At 44.0% G+C, this 14870-nt stretch overlaps 1 protein-coding gene across 3 annotated transcripts in view; it reads right to left on the bottom strand.

Moving 5' to 3' along the window:
• The window catches only part of PDSS2 (decaprenyl diphosphate synthase subunit 2), a 392099-nt gene that overhangs the window by 50934 nt on the left and 326295 nt on the right, over positions 1-14870 (bottom strand). For all 3 annotated transcript variants that reach the window (XM_077289618.1, XM_077289619.1, XM_077289621.1), the window contains exon 6: positions 5213-5386. In XM_077289618.1, the coding sequence (XP_077145733.1) occupies positions 5213-5386 (174 nt within the window). The remainder of the gene's footprint in view (positions 1-5212; positions 5387-14870) is intronic.

The raw sequence follows: 14870 nt of genomic DNA, 5'->3' as shown, positions 1-14870 counted from the left end.
ATGCTAACAGAGTCCCTACGTCTGTATGACTCGCAGCTGTTCGACAATCGCAACACATGCAGTGGTGGTCTGTTTATTAGGCAATCACTGCATGTGTTGCAGCTGTTGAACAACCGCAGGACATATAGGTGCAGGGACTCAAACATATTTTTCGAGCACACAGAAGACACTCGGTTAGCACCCAAGCATGCTTGTATATTCGTATAACACCCTATCCGAGCATGTTCTCTCATCACTAGTCACACCATTCTTTGTGTTCAAATACAGCATCAGTTCTTCTTGGTACACTTGCACGCAGTTTTTGAAGGTCATTGGCAGGGTGCTCTTTTCCATGTTGAAAGTGGTTAGGTGTAGCTGTGTCCAACTGGTTACTGCCAGTTCTGAATTGAAGGCACTGCTGGACATCTTCCTTTGTTAAAGAGGCGTAAGCATGATAACGATTTCATCTGCTGCACCAAGTTTCATTGGCCAACCCCAGTGCATACACTGCATTCTCTGTACTGAGAAATAAAGGAGAATTCTTATCCCTCATGAAATACGATCAGGGAGGTGTCGGATTGGCTCCAAATGTATTCTGCAGTAGGGCAACGACCCCAAGAATACAGCCAATATTACTAACAACCATCTTCAGTGTAAAGAGGAAGACAGAATCCTGTAAGTGATGACAGAAGATGAACTCTCCAACCTCCTGTCAAGATCACATCTCACCACTTGCACGCTTGACCCGCTCCCGTCTCACCTCATCCCCAACCTTGCCACAGTCTTCCTCCCAACCCTAACACACCTCTTCAACCTCTCACTCACAACTGGTGTGTTCCCCTTTCTTCAAGCATGCCTCGATCACACCCATCCTCAAAAGCCCTCCCTCGACGCATCCTCTGTGTCTAGCTATCACCCAATATCTCTTCTCCCTTATGCCTCAAAACTACTGGAACAGCATGTCCATCTTGAACTGTCCTCCTTCCTCTCCTCCTGCTCCCTCTTTGACCGGTTACAATCTGGCATCCGACAGCATCACTCAACTGAAACTGCCCTAACTAAAGTCACCAATGACCAACTAACCGCCAAGAGCAAGTGACACTACTCTCTCCTTCTTCTCCTGGACCTGTGTTCTGCCTTCGACACTGTCGACCATTCCCTCCTGCTACAGATTCTCTCATCTCTTGGCATTACAGACTTGGCCCTATCCTGGATCTTGTCATATCTAACAGACTGAACATTCAGAGTCTCCCTCTCCCACACCACCTCGCGCCCTGTCTGTCAGTGTTCCCCAAGGCTCAGTCCTAGGGCCCCTGCTCTTCTCCATCTACACCTTCAGCCTGGGACAGCTCATAGAATTCCACGGTTTGCAGTATCATGTCTACACCGATGACACGCAGATCTACCTATCTGGACAAGACCTCATGTCCTTACTGACCAAAATCCCACAACGTCTGTCTGCTATTTCAGCTTTCTTTTCTGCTCACTTTCTAAAACTGAACATGGACAAAACAGAATTCATCATCTTTCCCCCATCTCACTCTGCCCCTCCACCAGACCTAGCCGTCAATGGCTGCTCACTTTCCCCAGTCCCGCATGCTCGGTGCCTCGGGGTGATCCTCAACACTGCCCTCTCTTTCAAGCCTCATATCCAAGCCCTTGCCTCCTCCTGCCGACTCAAACTCAAAAATATTTCCCGGATCCGTGCATTCCTTGATCATGAAACCACAAAAACACTAGTGAATGCGCTTATCATCTCCCGCCTTGATTACTGCAACCTCCTACTCTCTGGCCTACCCTCTAGGACTCTGGCACCACTCCAATCCATCCACTCTGCTGACCGACTAATCCACCTGTCTCCCTGTTATTCCCCAGCCTCTCCTCTGTGCCAAGCCCTTCACTTGGTTCCTATTGTCCAGAGGATCCAGTTCAAAACCCTAACTATAACATACAAAGCCATCCACAACCTGTCTCCGCCATACATCTGTGACATGGTCTCCCGGAGTTACCTACATGCAACCTTCGATCCTCACAAGATCTCCTTCTCTACTCCCCTCTTCTTCCCACAACCACATCCAAGACTTCTCCCGTGCTTCCCCCATACTCTGAAACTCTCTACCCCAACGCATCAGACTGTCGCCCTACCACGGAAACCTTCAAAAAGAACCTGAAGGCCCACCTCTTCTGACAAGCCTACAATCTGCAGTGATCCTTATTCTTAGTCTGCTGAGCTGCCGCACGACCAGCTCTACTCTCTTCTAGTGTATTCTCACCCATCCCCTGTAGACTGTGAGCCCTCACGGGCAGGGTCCTCTCTCCTTCTGTATTTGTGTGTGCCTTGCTTTGCTCATGCTTATTGTTGTTCTCTATGTGTGCCCCTTTCACATGTAAAGCGCCATGGAATAAATGGTGCTATAAAAATGTATAATAATAATAAAATAATACTAAAGCCCTCACACAGCCTGATCTCAACTCTGTCTGGGATTCCATGAAGAGACAGATGGATTCACACAAGCAATCATCAATAGAGGATCTGGTGTTAGTACGGCAACTTGTTTGGAACAACCTTCCTGTCGAGCTCGCTCAAAAAAATGTGTGCAAATGTACCTATAACAATTAATTCTCTTATGTGGTTTTGTAGCAAATGGGTGGTCACACAACATATTAATTTGGTTTAGATTTCTCGTTTGCTCATTAACTTTGCATTTTGTTGAACTAATAACATTTTTAGTTGTAAGTATTCTTACTTTGCAGACCTTTTTAAACACAAACCTTTGTACAGTACTGTAGTATATTGTTAGAACATAGTGTAAATGGAACAATAATGAAAATTGTGTTGTTTCATTTTTCTGTGACTGTCAAATACCAAAAGCCCATCAGACTCCTACATTAAAATTTAATCTATAGAACAAGTAATGGTGCAATGACCATGGTCATACAGTGTGAGACGTTTGGTGAGGGGGGGGGGCCATCGGTACTAGTGGTATTTTCAATTGAAGGTGTGTTTTCAGATGAAACTCCAGTTGACAACTAATGTGGAGTAGAGAACCAAAGGCTCCCTGCTCTGTGTTTACTCTACAGCTGCGGGCCTATCAGATACCCGCAGATGCAGAGCACTTCAACATAATGAAGTTACGTGGGCCTGTGAGGAGGCTCAGGAATCTTGTCATTATGGCACCTTTGGCGCCAAGACGCCGTGGTGCTCTGCAGCTGCAGGCCTCTAATAAACCTGCATGTATACAGTAAGTGTGGGGAAGGGAGTAAGCTGGGAGATGGAGGAAGAGGACAGAGATGCTCTACATGAGGACGGGGACAGGTAAGATATTCGGTTGTTGTTTCTTTTCTTTTAAATAGTACAGTACTGTGAGAACAGACCATATGGGCAAAATGAGTGGCCACAAATGGGCCAATATTAAAGAAAAGGGGGACAATATAAGGGGGGGCACATAGGGGAACATTAATAAATGTATGGGGGCCATTGCTAATGTACGGGGCCACATAGGGGAGCATCATTACTGTATTATATTTTATTTATGGGTATACTGTTACTGTGGAACAATAGGGAGGTATTGTTATTGTAGAATTGGAATAAACTGTGGGGAGGGTACTCTTAAGGAGATCAACTACAAATGTCTAACATTTTGCAGAGATGAATCCTGTCTAGTGAATAAGAAAAGGAGAAAATAATGACTTCAATTGGAGATGTCACTGGTGAGTGTTTAGAGTTACCTGTGCTGCATATACCAATATCATCCACTATACAGTCAATGCATGGGGGTAATATTAGTGTTAGTACTGCAGGTTTTATTAATAATCAGTGTGGTTTTATTATTCATACACTATGTGGTGGTAATATATGTTAGGGTCAAGATATTGCAGTATTATTCATCCCTGAATATGGTATTACGTTCAAGTGGGTTTTATTCTGTAATAGTATGGGGATAACATTTGTTATTTGTTAATTGTTAAGTGGGGTACCACAGGGCTCTGTCCTGGGCCCTGTATTGTTCAACATCTTTATCAATGATTTAGATGAAGGAATTGAGGGTAAACTGATTAAATTTGCTGACGACAAAAAGCTAGGAGAGATAGCTAATAGTAGAGAAGAGAGAGAGGATTAAAAAAAAGATATAAATAAACTGGAGCAGTGGGCAGCAACTAACAGAATGATTTTAACAGAGAAAAATGTAAAGTACTACATCTGGGTAAAAAAAGTGAAAAAAGCATTTACAGAATGGGAGGAATAGGGCTAAGCAACAGCACATGTGAAAAAGACTTGGGTATACTAATAGATCACAGACTGAACATGAGTTAACAGTGTGATGCAGCAGCAAAAAGGGCAAATAGAATTCTGGGATGTATTAACAGAAGCATACAGTCCAGATCACGTGAAGTCATTATTGCCCTCTTACTCCTCTTTGGTCAGACCTCATCTGGAATACTGTGTCCAATTTTTTGCACATTTTAAAAAAGACATCAACAAACTGGAGTAAGTTCAGAGAAGAGCAACCAGAATGGTGACTGTTCTGCAAACCATGTCCTATGAGGAATATTTACAGAATTTGGGAATGTTTAGCTTGCAAAAAGAAGACTGAGAGGAGACTTAATAGCTGTCTACAAATATCTCAAGGGCTGTCACATTGTAGAAGGATCATCTTTATTCTCATTTGCACAAGGAAAGACTAGAAGCAATGGGATGAAACTGAATGGGAGGAGACACAGACTAGGTATTAGAAAAAACTTTTTGACAGTTAGGGTGATCAGTGAGTGGAACAGGCTGCCACGAGAGGTGGTGAGTTCTCCTTCAGTGGAAGTCTTCAAACAGAGGCTGGACAGACACCTATCTGGGATGACTTAGTGAATCCTGCTTTGAGCAGGGGATTGGACCAGATGACCCAGGAGGTCCCTTCCAACTCTAACATTCTATGAATTATATGACTGTGTTAATTAGAACATTATCTTATTTGTCCTCTGTTTTTTTTGTCACACTTATATACTGTATTTATATTTTTTTACGGGGTGCTAATACAATCCATGGTACTGATGCCACTCAGCTGAGCAAGATGCTAGTGTGTTCGAAGGTCAGGGTGGAAGGGCCAAGCTCAAAATGTTGCCCTGGCACCCATAGGACTCCAGTTATGACATTGGGAACAAGATATTTCTAAATTGTGAAACTAATATTAGTAACAAATAATAATATTAATATATACCAAGAGTATTACAGTAAATGTACCTTATAGCTCAAAGACATGTGCTTTCCATATTGGTAAGCCATGGACTGGACGTCTGGATCATGCTTTGCTAGTTCCATTGCCGATTGACAGCTCTTAGCCAGCAGTGCACCGTGAGAAAGGAAAATGTGCTCCTTCCAATTGGCAATTCCCATGTCATCAGTAAAGGCATTTTTCTGAAATAAACATCGATATGAAAATGTGGTTGTCTCGCTGAAACTTCCATAATTTTCTTAATCAATACTAATTACTGTGTTACTACAAACCTGACTATACACAAAAGCAATGTGCACATGATATAAAGTACAATTAAAGCACAATTACCAAACTGAACAAATTAAGAATCTCTCTCAAAATACACTTTTATAAGTAAAACTATACAATTTAGTCAGATAAACAACATTTTCCATTGTACATAAGTCAGGTGAAAGGGGTTTTCCAGGCCAAGACTATTTTTCCTGGCACTGTAGCATGCAGTACACTAACAATATTAGTGCTTGGCAGCATGTGACATCAAGCATGCAAATCACATACGAGCAGTCTTTCAATGACCTCTCAAATCCAAACAGTGTTTATATCACGTTGATAGGATTAGGCCTAATACAATGATCACTAAGAATTAGCCCTCACTGGAACACCCCTTTACCCTCAAACCTGTTTTCACCTTCAAGACCAGGCCAATTTTTACAATTTTGACCACTGTCACTATATGAGGTAGTAACTCTGGAACACTTCAATGGATCCCACTGATTCTAAGATTGTTTTTTTTGTGACATATTGTACTTCATTATAGTGGTAAAATTTATTTGAAATGACTTGCATTCATTTATAAAAAAAAACAAAAACAGAAATTTTGAAGCATTTTTGCAATTTTCAAACTTTTAATTTTTAAATCGGTGAGTTACTGTAGGTCACATAAAATAGTTAATAAATAACACACTGTTGTACCAGCTAAAAATATTAGATGTTATGCAAATAACAAGCCTTGGATTACAAAAGAATTGAAACACTTACTAAACAAGAAAAAACTGGCATTTAAAATGAAGGATACAAAGAAATTTAAATTGATACTAAGAGATTTAAAGGGGAAAATTAAGAATGCCCGTGAGGTGTTCCGAATTAAATTAGAAAATAAATTGTCACACAACAATTCCTTGGAGGTGTGGTCGGGCATGAAACAGCTAACTGGGTTTTAGGCAAAGCTGGAGCGTGGGGAAGTGGATCTGCCCTTGGATAATGAAATGAATGAGGTTTTCAACTGATTCACCAACACAAGCACAGCGTCATCAGGAATGGGGGACGGAGCTGGGAAACGATCGGCAGCATTGACATTGGGGGATAAACTGCCTGCTTTCACCATCTCCCAAAGCGACGTGAGAAAACAGTTTAGTAGACTAGTTATTGGCAAAGCAGCTGGCCCCGATGGCCTCAGCCCACGTGTCCTCAGAGTGTGTGCAAACCAACTGTGTACTGTCTTCCAGCACCTGTTTAACTGGAGCCTTCAATCACAGGGTGTACCAGAACTGAACTGTGGAAGACCACCTGCCTAGTGTGGGTTCCTAAGACCACTTTTCCAACTTTCCTACAAGACTATCGTCCAGTGGCCTTAACATCACATCATAACCTCTAAGGCTAGTGCTGATCGAGATGTGGTATGACAAGTAAAGAACACCCTTTAAATGAAAGGAACCAATGTGTTGGCACAAATGATTTCCATCAAAGGGACAGAACTGATGCAGACTATTCATGCTGCAATACGTGAATTTTCTTGGTGATAAACGTGACACACAATTCCAATTACATTTCTGAACTGTATTGAGGTCATTGCTTTACAAGGCTGGGAAATAGTCACCTTTCTGATCATATTAATGCAAATTTTGAGAAATGCAGTTACCTATTTTATATGCCGTGTTTAAAAATAAACAGATTTTATGTTAATGGCCTCATTACTTTCTGAAAAAAATATTCTTGTTGAACTGTTGCCCACTGTAGAATATGCAACACATGATATGCCTAGAAAAGAATGAAATTTAAGCCCATCTCACTCTTATGAGGTATCATCTTTCTAGAAATCAAAACCAGAGACTAAATCAAATTCCAGCAGCAGACTCTAATCTTACTAACTTGAGCACGTGCCAAGACGTGCAATGTTACATGGAGAGGAGGGATCACAAAATTGGAGACTGATTTGAAAAGAAACAATATCTTTTGTAGCAAGAAAGCGTCATATCAAAATTCACCATGCACAGACAGACTATTAATTCAGGAATGGTAAGAAGGTAACATAATGACAGTTCAGAACTTCATGAACGATAGGATGAGCATTATGTCCATAAGCAGGACTAAGCTTGATGTTTGTAAGCATTCCTATTGTTCATACAAAAATATAGTGAAAATATATCAAATGTTCATTAATTCAACAGCAAATCTACTGTAAATTAACCTATAAAAAGGGAAAACAATAAAAGAAAGAGTTATACCATACCAGTTAATCCATTTCTATTGCACCTCAGAGATAACTCATAAGGATAAAGAATAAGAACCCATCCTATCTCTTGGTTCTTACCCCACAGGACTGGTGCACAGGCAATGTGGTGGCAATATTCAAAACCGGGTCAAAATGTGAGCTTGAAAACGTAAACTGCAGGCCCGTAAGTTTAGCCTCTAGTGTTGGTAAAATGTCAAATAAAAAATTTCTAAGGCTAGGTTCACATTGTGTTAGTGCAGTCCGTTCAGCGCATACGCTAACGGACTGCGCTAATGCAAGTGCTGACTTTGGCACAGCGCTAGCGCAGATGGAGCATCTGCTAGCTCAATCTGTGCTAGCAGTGACGGACCCGGGAAACGCTGCAGCCCGCGTCTTGGGTCCGTCACTCCATGACGGCACATCGCCTAGCGCACGCCCATTGTGGGTGTGCGCTAGCGATGCGTCCGACATTGCTTTCAATGGCGGCGTTAACGGACTACGTTACACCGCGTTATACCGCGGTGTAACGCAGTCCGTTTAACGTACAGCCATAACGCAATGTGAACCTAGCCTAAGAAGGTGTTTTTTAACCCCTTCATGATGCAATATTTTTTTGTTTCTTCCCCTCCTTTTTTTACAAGAGTCATAACTTTATTTTTCCACAGGACTAATATTGAATGACAACTGGAAAAAAAAAAAATGCAAATTGCCTCTTTTGAAAATAAGAGGACTTAAACTCTATAGCGCCACCTGTAGGAAGTAGCGATCCTACAAGTCACAATCAACCCTTTAACGAGTCGTGCAATATGACTTAGGAAAAAAGCCAAATCAGTACAGGACAGGAAAAAAATAATCCATGTCCAGTGAAATTGTAACCCCTCCCCAGAATTCCAACATTACTTCTTAGATTTTATTCTTAGGAAGTTTATTGTGTTGTAAAAAAGGACTAGAATTCTGTTTCTCCAGATCAGTGTGATTATGGCAATATCAAACTTTTCTAATTTTTTTATTATTATTATTTTAGTGTTGAACATTTTTTTTTAATTGTGATTTTTTTTCATTGTTTTTTGTTGGTATTATTTTTTATATTCACAGCTGTATGAGGGAATGTTTTTTTTGCAGGTCAAGTTGATATTTTTATTGACACCCATTTGGGATAGATACATTTTAATCACTTCTCATTGCATTTTTTTGGCCTAGAGAAAAGAAAATCTAAATTTTTACAATTTCTTCTCTTTACGGTATTTATGGATTAGGTTGATTAGTTTTATGTATGGGACTTTACAGAAGCAGTGATATAAAACATGTACTTTTTTATATTTTTTTTAAATGTGAAAAAAATTATAACAGATCACGAATGGAGTGGGCTGAGCCTCTGAGCTCCATGTACAGCAAATGTCAGGAAGCGGATAAAATGGTTGGCCGTTATTTAGACAACCCCTTCTTAAATTAAACTGTGGCCCATCTAAAACAGCACTGCTCCGGTAGATAAGAATATGCTATTTTTATTTCACATGCCCTAAGTAGTTGACAATCCCTTTAAGTTTACTCTACAAGAACTCATGACAGGTCCTGAGTTCTGCATATGCTATAAAAGGAACATATATGGCAATTTCTGAAGCATTAAGAATAATTATATTACAGTTATATGAAAAAGTTTGGGCACCCCTATTAATCTTAAGCTTAGTGTTTTATAAAAATAGTTTTTTTTGCAACAGCTATCTATTTCAGTTTCATATATCTAATAACTGTTGGACACAGTGTCACGCCGCCATCATATACTTACCTGTCCGGCCGGCGCGCTCCCGATGCTACCTCCTGCTCTCTGTCTTCCTGCTTCTCCGGCGCTCGTCTCTTTGCCGGTCCGCGCATGCGCAGACGTGGTCCCCTCGTCGCTAGGGCTTCTGGGAGGTCGTGACCCGGCGGCTCCGCCTCCAATATGGCGGCGCCTGTTGGGTACTTCTTCCCAGCATCTGCCCTGCTCTGACGCCTTTGCATCTATTGCGTTCACTGGTCTTATGCCAGTGTCACCTTAGGTTCCTAGGCTCCGTTTCTCGTTTCCTGATCTGTGACTCTGCCTGTCTGTGTTCCTACCGTATTCCTACCAGTCCTGTGTTCCTGCCAGTCCTGTGCTCCTGCCGTGTCCTAGCCAGTCCTGTGTTCCTGCCTTGTTCCTGCCAGTCCTGTGTTCCTGCCGTGTTCCTGCCAATCCTGTGTTCATGCCAGTCCTGTGTTCCTGCCGTGTTCCTGCAAGTCCTGTGTTCCTGCCGTGTTCCTGCCAGTCCTGTGTTCCTGCCAGTCCAGTGTTCCTGCCGTGTCTTACCAGTCCTGCGTGTTTGCCGTTCCTGCCAGTCTAGAGTCTCCTTGGTTCCCTCGTGCCTGTACTTCCATTATACCGGTCAGTACTTTGTCCTAGCTTCTGCCATCTGTTCAGTACTCCTGCCATTCTAGTCTCTTCTGTAGCTCTGTCTTTTCCCCGTCCTTCATTGTGTATTTGGGCTATCACCAGTCGTCCCTTTGGCTCTGGCAGTTGCGACTTCATCCTCCTTGGGTCTGTCCCAAACTCTCACTGTATAGGGGGAGGCCTCATCTGGTTCACTCATCCTCGGGGGCTCTGAAGCCGTGACCCAGAGGGTCCACTACCTCAGCCCTGATAGTATGCAAAGGCCATGGATCCCGCTGGAGCCACAGCGGCTCAGAAAGAGCTTGTTTTCTTGCGGGAGAATCAGTCTCGGATGATGTCCTTCATGAAGTCTATGGACTCCCGTCTCTCTGCTCTCCAGTTCTCTGATCCGGGAAATGCCTCTCAGCTGGCCAGTTTGCAACAAGAACAGGCACAGCAGCGCGACGCTCAGTCCCATATTTTGGGGTATATGGCTTCCGTTGATAGTCGCCTTCTTTCTCTCCAGGCTGCCGCGTCCGTTCCCTCACTAGCTCTAGCTCCTCATCCCACTCCCCGTTTGGCTAAACCCCCTCGCTTTAATGGAGATCCCAAACAATGTCGGGGATTTCTCAACCAGTGCAGTCTTCACTTTGAGCTCCTTCCTTTGCAGTATCCCACGGATCGGGCCAAGGTGGCGTTTATGGTTTCGCATTTGGAGGGGGATGCCTTAGCATGGGTTAATCCTCTTTGGGAGTGGGATGATCCAGTGGTTCTTCAGCTCACTCCATTTTTAGAGACCTTTCGTCGGGTATTTGACGAACCAGGTCGCTTGGCCTCAACTACTGAGGCTTTGTTTAATTTACTACAAGGGTCTTTAACGGTAGGGCAATACGCCATCCAGTTTCGGACCTTATCTTCTGACTTGGGTTGGAATAACGAGGCCTTAGTAGGGGCTTTCTGGCGGGGACTTTCTAGTCGTATTAAAGATGAGTTAGCAGGTCGAGATACTCCAACTAATTTGGAGGACTTAATTGCCTTGGCTACTCGCATAGACCTACGCTTTCAGGAGCGAGCTCGGGAGAAGAAATTTCCTCGTTCTTCTACGCCTTCTCGTAGACCTCTCAGTCCTCGGCCCAGAGTCTCTACTTCGGTTCCTGTCCCAGAACCGATGCAAGTGGATCGTCTTAAACTCTCCGGATAACGTCGGAGAGAGAGACGCGCCCAAGGTCTTTGTTTTTACTGTGGAAGCTCTTCTCATCTTCTCAGAGCCTGCCCAGATCGTCCGGAAAACTCCTCCACCTAGGTCAGGTAAGAGAGGCCTCCCTAGGTGCATGTGAAACCTCTCTACCCCTCACTTTACCAGTTTTGCTGCACTCTCATGATAGGCATATCTCTCTTGAGGCTTATGTAGACTCCCGGGGCAGCGGGAAATTTTATTAGGTTGGAGGAGGTTATTAAGTTTTCTGTTCCTGTTAGGTCTTTAGAGAGTCCTCTTCTCCTTGCTTCCGTAGACGGTAGACCTCTGCAAGAGACTGTTACTCAAGTTACTCAGTTAGTTGAGCTTCAGGTAGGGGCTCTTCATAGGGAGAGAATCTCGTTTCTTGTTTTAGCCAACATCTCTCATCCCATTCTCCTCGGGCTTCCGTGGTTACGGCTCCACGAACCCATCTTAGATTGGCATAGGGGTAACATTCTTCGTTGGGGAGATTCTTGTCGGACTCGTTGTCTGCTGCCGGTGCATCCTGTTGGTGTTCCCTGTTCCCTCTCCATCCCTTCCAGGTTGCCTTCAGTTTACGCCTCTTTTGCAGATGTTTTTGATAAGAAGGAGGCGGATACTCTTCCGCCGCATCGTCCCTACGACTGTCCTGTAGATCTTGTACTTAGTACCACTCGCCCTAGAGGAAGAATTTATCCGCTCTCGCCTGCAGAGACTCAAGCCATGTCGGACTATATCCAAGAAAACCTTGCCAAAGGTTTTATTCGAAAATCTTCGTCTCCAGCAGGGGCAGGTTTCTTTTTTGTGAAGAAGGATGGTACCCTTCGTCCTTGTATTGACTACAGAGGGTTAAATAACATCACTGTGAAGAATAAATACCCCTTGCCTCTTATTTCAGAACTCTTCGACCGCCTGAGGGGGGCACGAATTTTTACTAAGCTGGATCTCCGAGGAGCCTACAACTTGATTCGTATCCGTGCGGGGGACGAATGGAAAACCGCGTTCAATACTCGGGATGGTCACTACGAGTATTTGGTAATGACTTTTGGACTTTGTAATGCTCCCGCAGTGTTCCAAGAGTTCGTCAATGATATCTTTCGAGATTGCCTCTACACCAGTGTCGTAGTCTACTTGGATGACATCCTCGTCTTTTCTCCAGATTTGTCCACTCATCGACGAGATGTCCGTCGAGTCTTACTACGTTTGAGACAGAATCATCTCTTCGCAAAGATTGAGAAGTGTGTCTTTGAACAGGCTTCGGTACCCTTTCTGGGGTATATTGTCTCAGAGGATGGTCTGAAAATGGATCCTGAGAAAGTCTCGGCGGTCCTAAATTGGCCCCGTCCTTCGGGAGAAAAGGCTATTCAGCGATTCCTTGGCTTCGCCAACTATTATAGACAATTTATCCCTCATTTCTCTTCTTTGACCAAACCAATCTCGGCTCTGGTACGCAAGGGGGCTAACTCTAATCTCTGGCCTCTGGAGGCCGAAGCTGCTTTTCAGACTCTGAAGCAAGAGTTTGCTTCAGCACCAGTGCTTCATCGACCGGACTCCAACAAACCGTTCATTCTGGAGGTGGATGCTTCCTCTATTGGAGCTGGAGCGGTCCTACTCCAAAGATCCAATTCGGGTCGGTTAGTCACCTGTGGCTTTTTCTCAAAGGCTTTCTCTCCTCCGGAGCGAAATTATTCCATTGGTGACAAGGAATTACTGGCCATAAAATTGGCCCTAGAGGAGTGGCGGTACCTCCTAGAAGGGGCTGTACATCCTTTCGTTATTTTTACAGATCACAAGAATCTGTCCTATGTCCAGACCGCCCAAAGACTAAATCCGCGACAAGCCAGATGGTCTTTGTTCTTTGGTCGTTTCGACTTCGAGTTACATTTCCGACCCGGGAATAAGAACATTAAAGCTGACGCTCTGTCAAGATCTTTTCAACCTCTGGATGTGGAGGAAAGACCAGCGCATATCCTTGATCCTGCTAGGATTATTTCATTGGCTCCGCTAAAGGTGGTAACTACACCTCCGGGAAAAACCCTTGTGTCAAATCATGACAAATTAAAGGTTTTACATTGGGGTCATTTTTCCCGCTTCGCTGGACATGTTGAAGGCAAGAAAACTCTTACTCTATTTTCTCGCCATTACTGGTGGCCTTCGCTTCGCCAAGATGTTCTGGATTTCGTTGCCTCATGTTCTTCATGTGCAGGAACAAAGTTCCTCGTCAGCTACCTTCTGGACCACTGCATCCACTTCCTGTGCTCTCGGTTCCCTGGAGTCATATTGCAATGGATTTCATCACCGATTTACCGAAATCTTCTAACTGCACAGTAATCTTGGTGGTAGTGGATAGATTTTCCAAGATGGCTCATTTCATCTCCCTACCTGGTTTGCCTTCTGCTCCTGAACTCGCGAAGGTCTTTCTTCATCAAGTGTTTCGACTTCATGGATTCCCTCAGCATATTGTATCCGATCGTGGAGTTCAGTTTACCTCTCGTTTCTGGAGAGCTCTTTGTGGACTTATGAAGGTATCGTTAAATTTTTCTTCTGCATACCACCCCCAGTCCAACGGGCAAGTGGAGCGTGTGAATCAGATTCTCACATCTTATCTTCGTCATTTTACTAATGCTCATCACGATGACTGGGTGTCTCTTCTTCCTTGGGCTGAATTCGCTTACAATAACAATACTAGTGAATCTTCTTCCAAATCTCCTTTTTTTATTGTTTTTGGGCAACATCCCGGCATTCCTCTCCCTGTTTCCCCCACCTCAGGTGTACCGGCGGCGGATTCCTTGTCTTTAGAGTTCTCTAAAATTTGGCAGGAGGCACTTCTGAAGGACAGTTGCAGAATGAAAAAGCATGCTGACAAGAGGCGTTTAGATGCTCCTAAGTATCAACCGGGTGACAAGGTCTGGTTATCTTCTCGCTACATTAGACTCAAGATTCCCTCTCATAAATTAGGTCCACGTTACATCAGTCCCTTTGAAATTTCTAGCCAAATTAATGATGTAGCCTACAAGTTGAAGTTGCCCACCTCGTTACGTATTCCTAACTCTTTTCACGTGTCACTCCTCAAACCCGCAATTTTTAATCATTATCATTCTGCTCCGTCGCCTTCTCATTTACCTGTCTCTTCTGAAGATTCTTTTGAGGTTAAGGATATTCTCGCTAGGAAGTTTGTTAAGGGTAAGGCCTTTTTCTCAATTGATTGGAAAGGCTTTAGTCCTGAGGAACGATCTTAGGAACCTCTGGAAAATATCAATGCTCCTGTAATCTTGAAAAGATTCCTTTCCAGTTTTAAAGAGAGGGGGGGTAAGAGAGGGGGTACTGTCACGCCGCCTTCATATACTTACCTGTCCGGCCGGCGCGCTCCCGATGCTCCCTCCTGCTCTCTGTCTTCCTGCTTCTCCGGCGCTCGTCCCTTTGCCGGTCCGCGCATGTGCAGATGAGCTCCCCTCGTCGCTAGGGCTTCTGGGAGGTCGTGACCCGGCGGCTCCGCCTCTAATATGGCGGCGCCCGTCGGGTACTTCTTCCCAGCATCTGCCCTGCTCTGACGCCTTTGCGTCTATTGCGTTCACTGGTCTTATGCCAGTGTCA

The sequence above is a fragment of the Ranitomeya variabilis genome, chromosome 2, assembly GCF_051348905.1.
Source record: "Ranitomeya variabilis isolate aRanVar5 chromosome 2, aRanVar5.hap1, whole genome shotgun sequence".
NCBI classification, from domain to species: Eukaryota; Metazoa; Chordata; class Amphibia; order Anura; family Dendrobatidae; genus Ranitomeya; species Ranitomeya variabilis.
The sequence above is the reverse complement of the archived record's forward strand: the minus strand, read 5'-3'. Positions and strand labels throughout refer to the sequence as shown.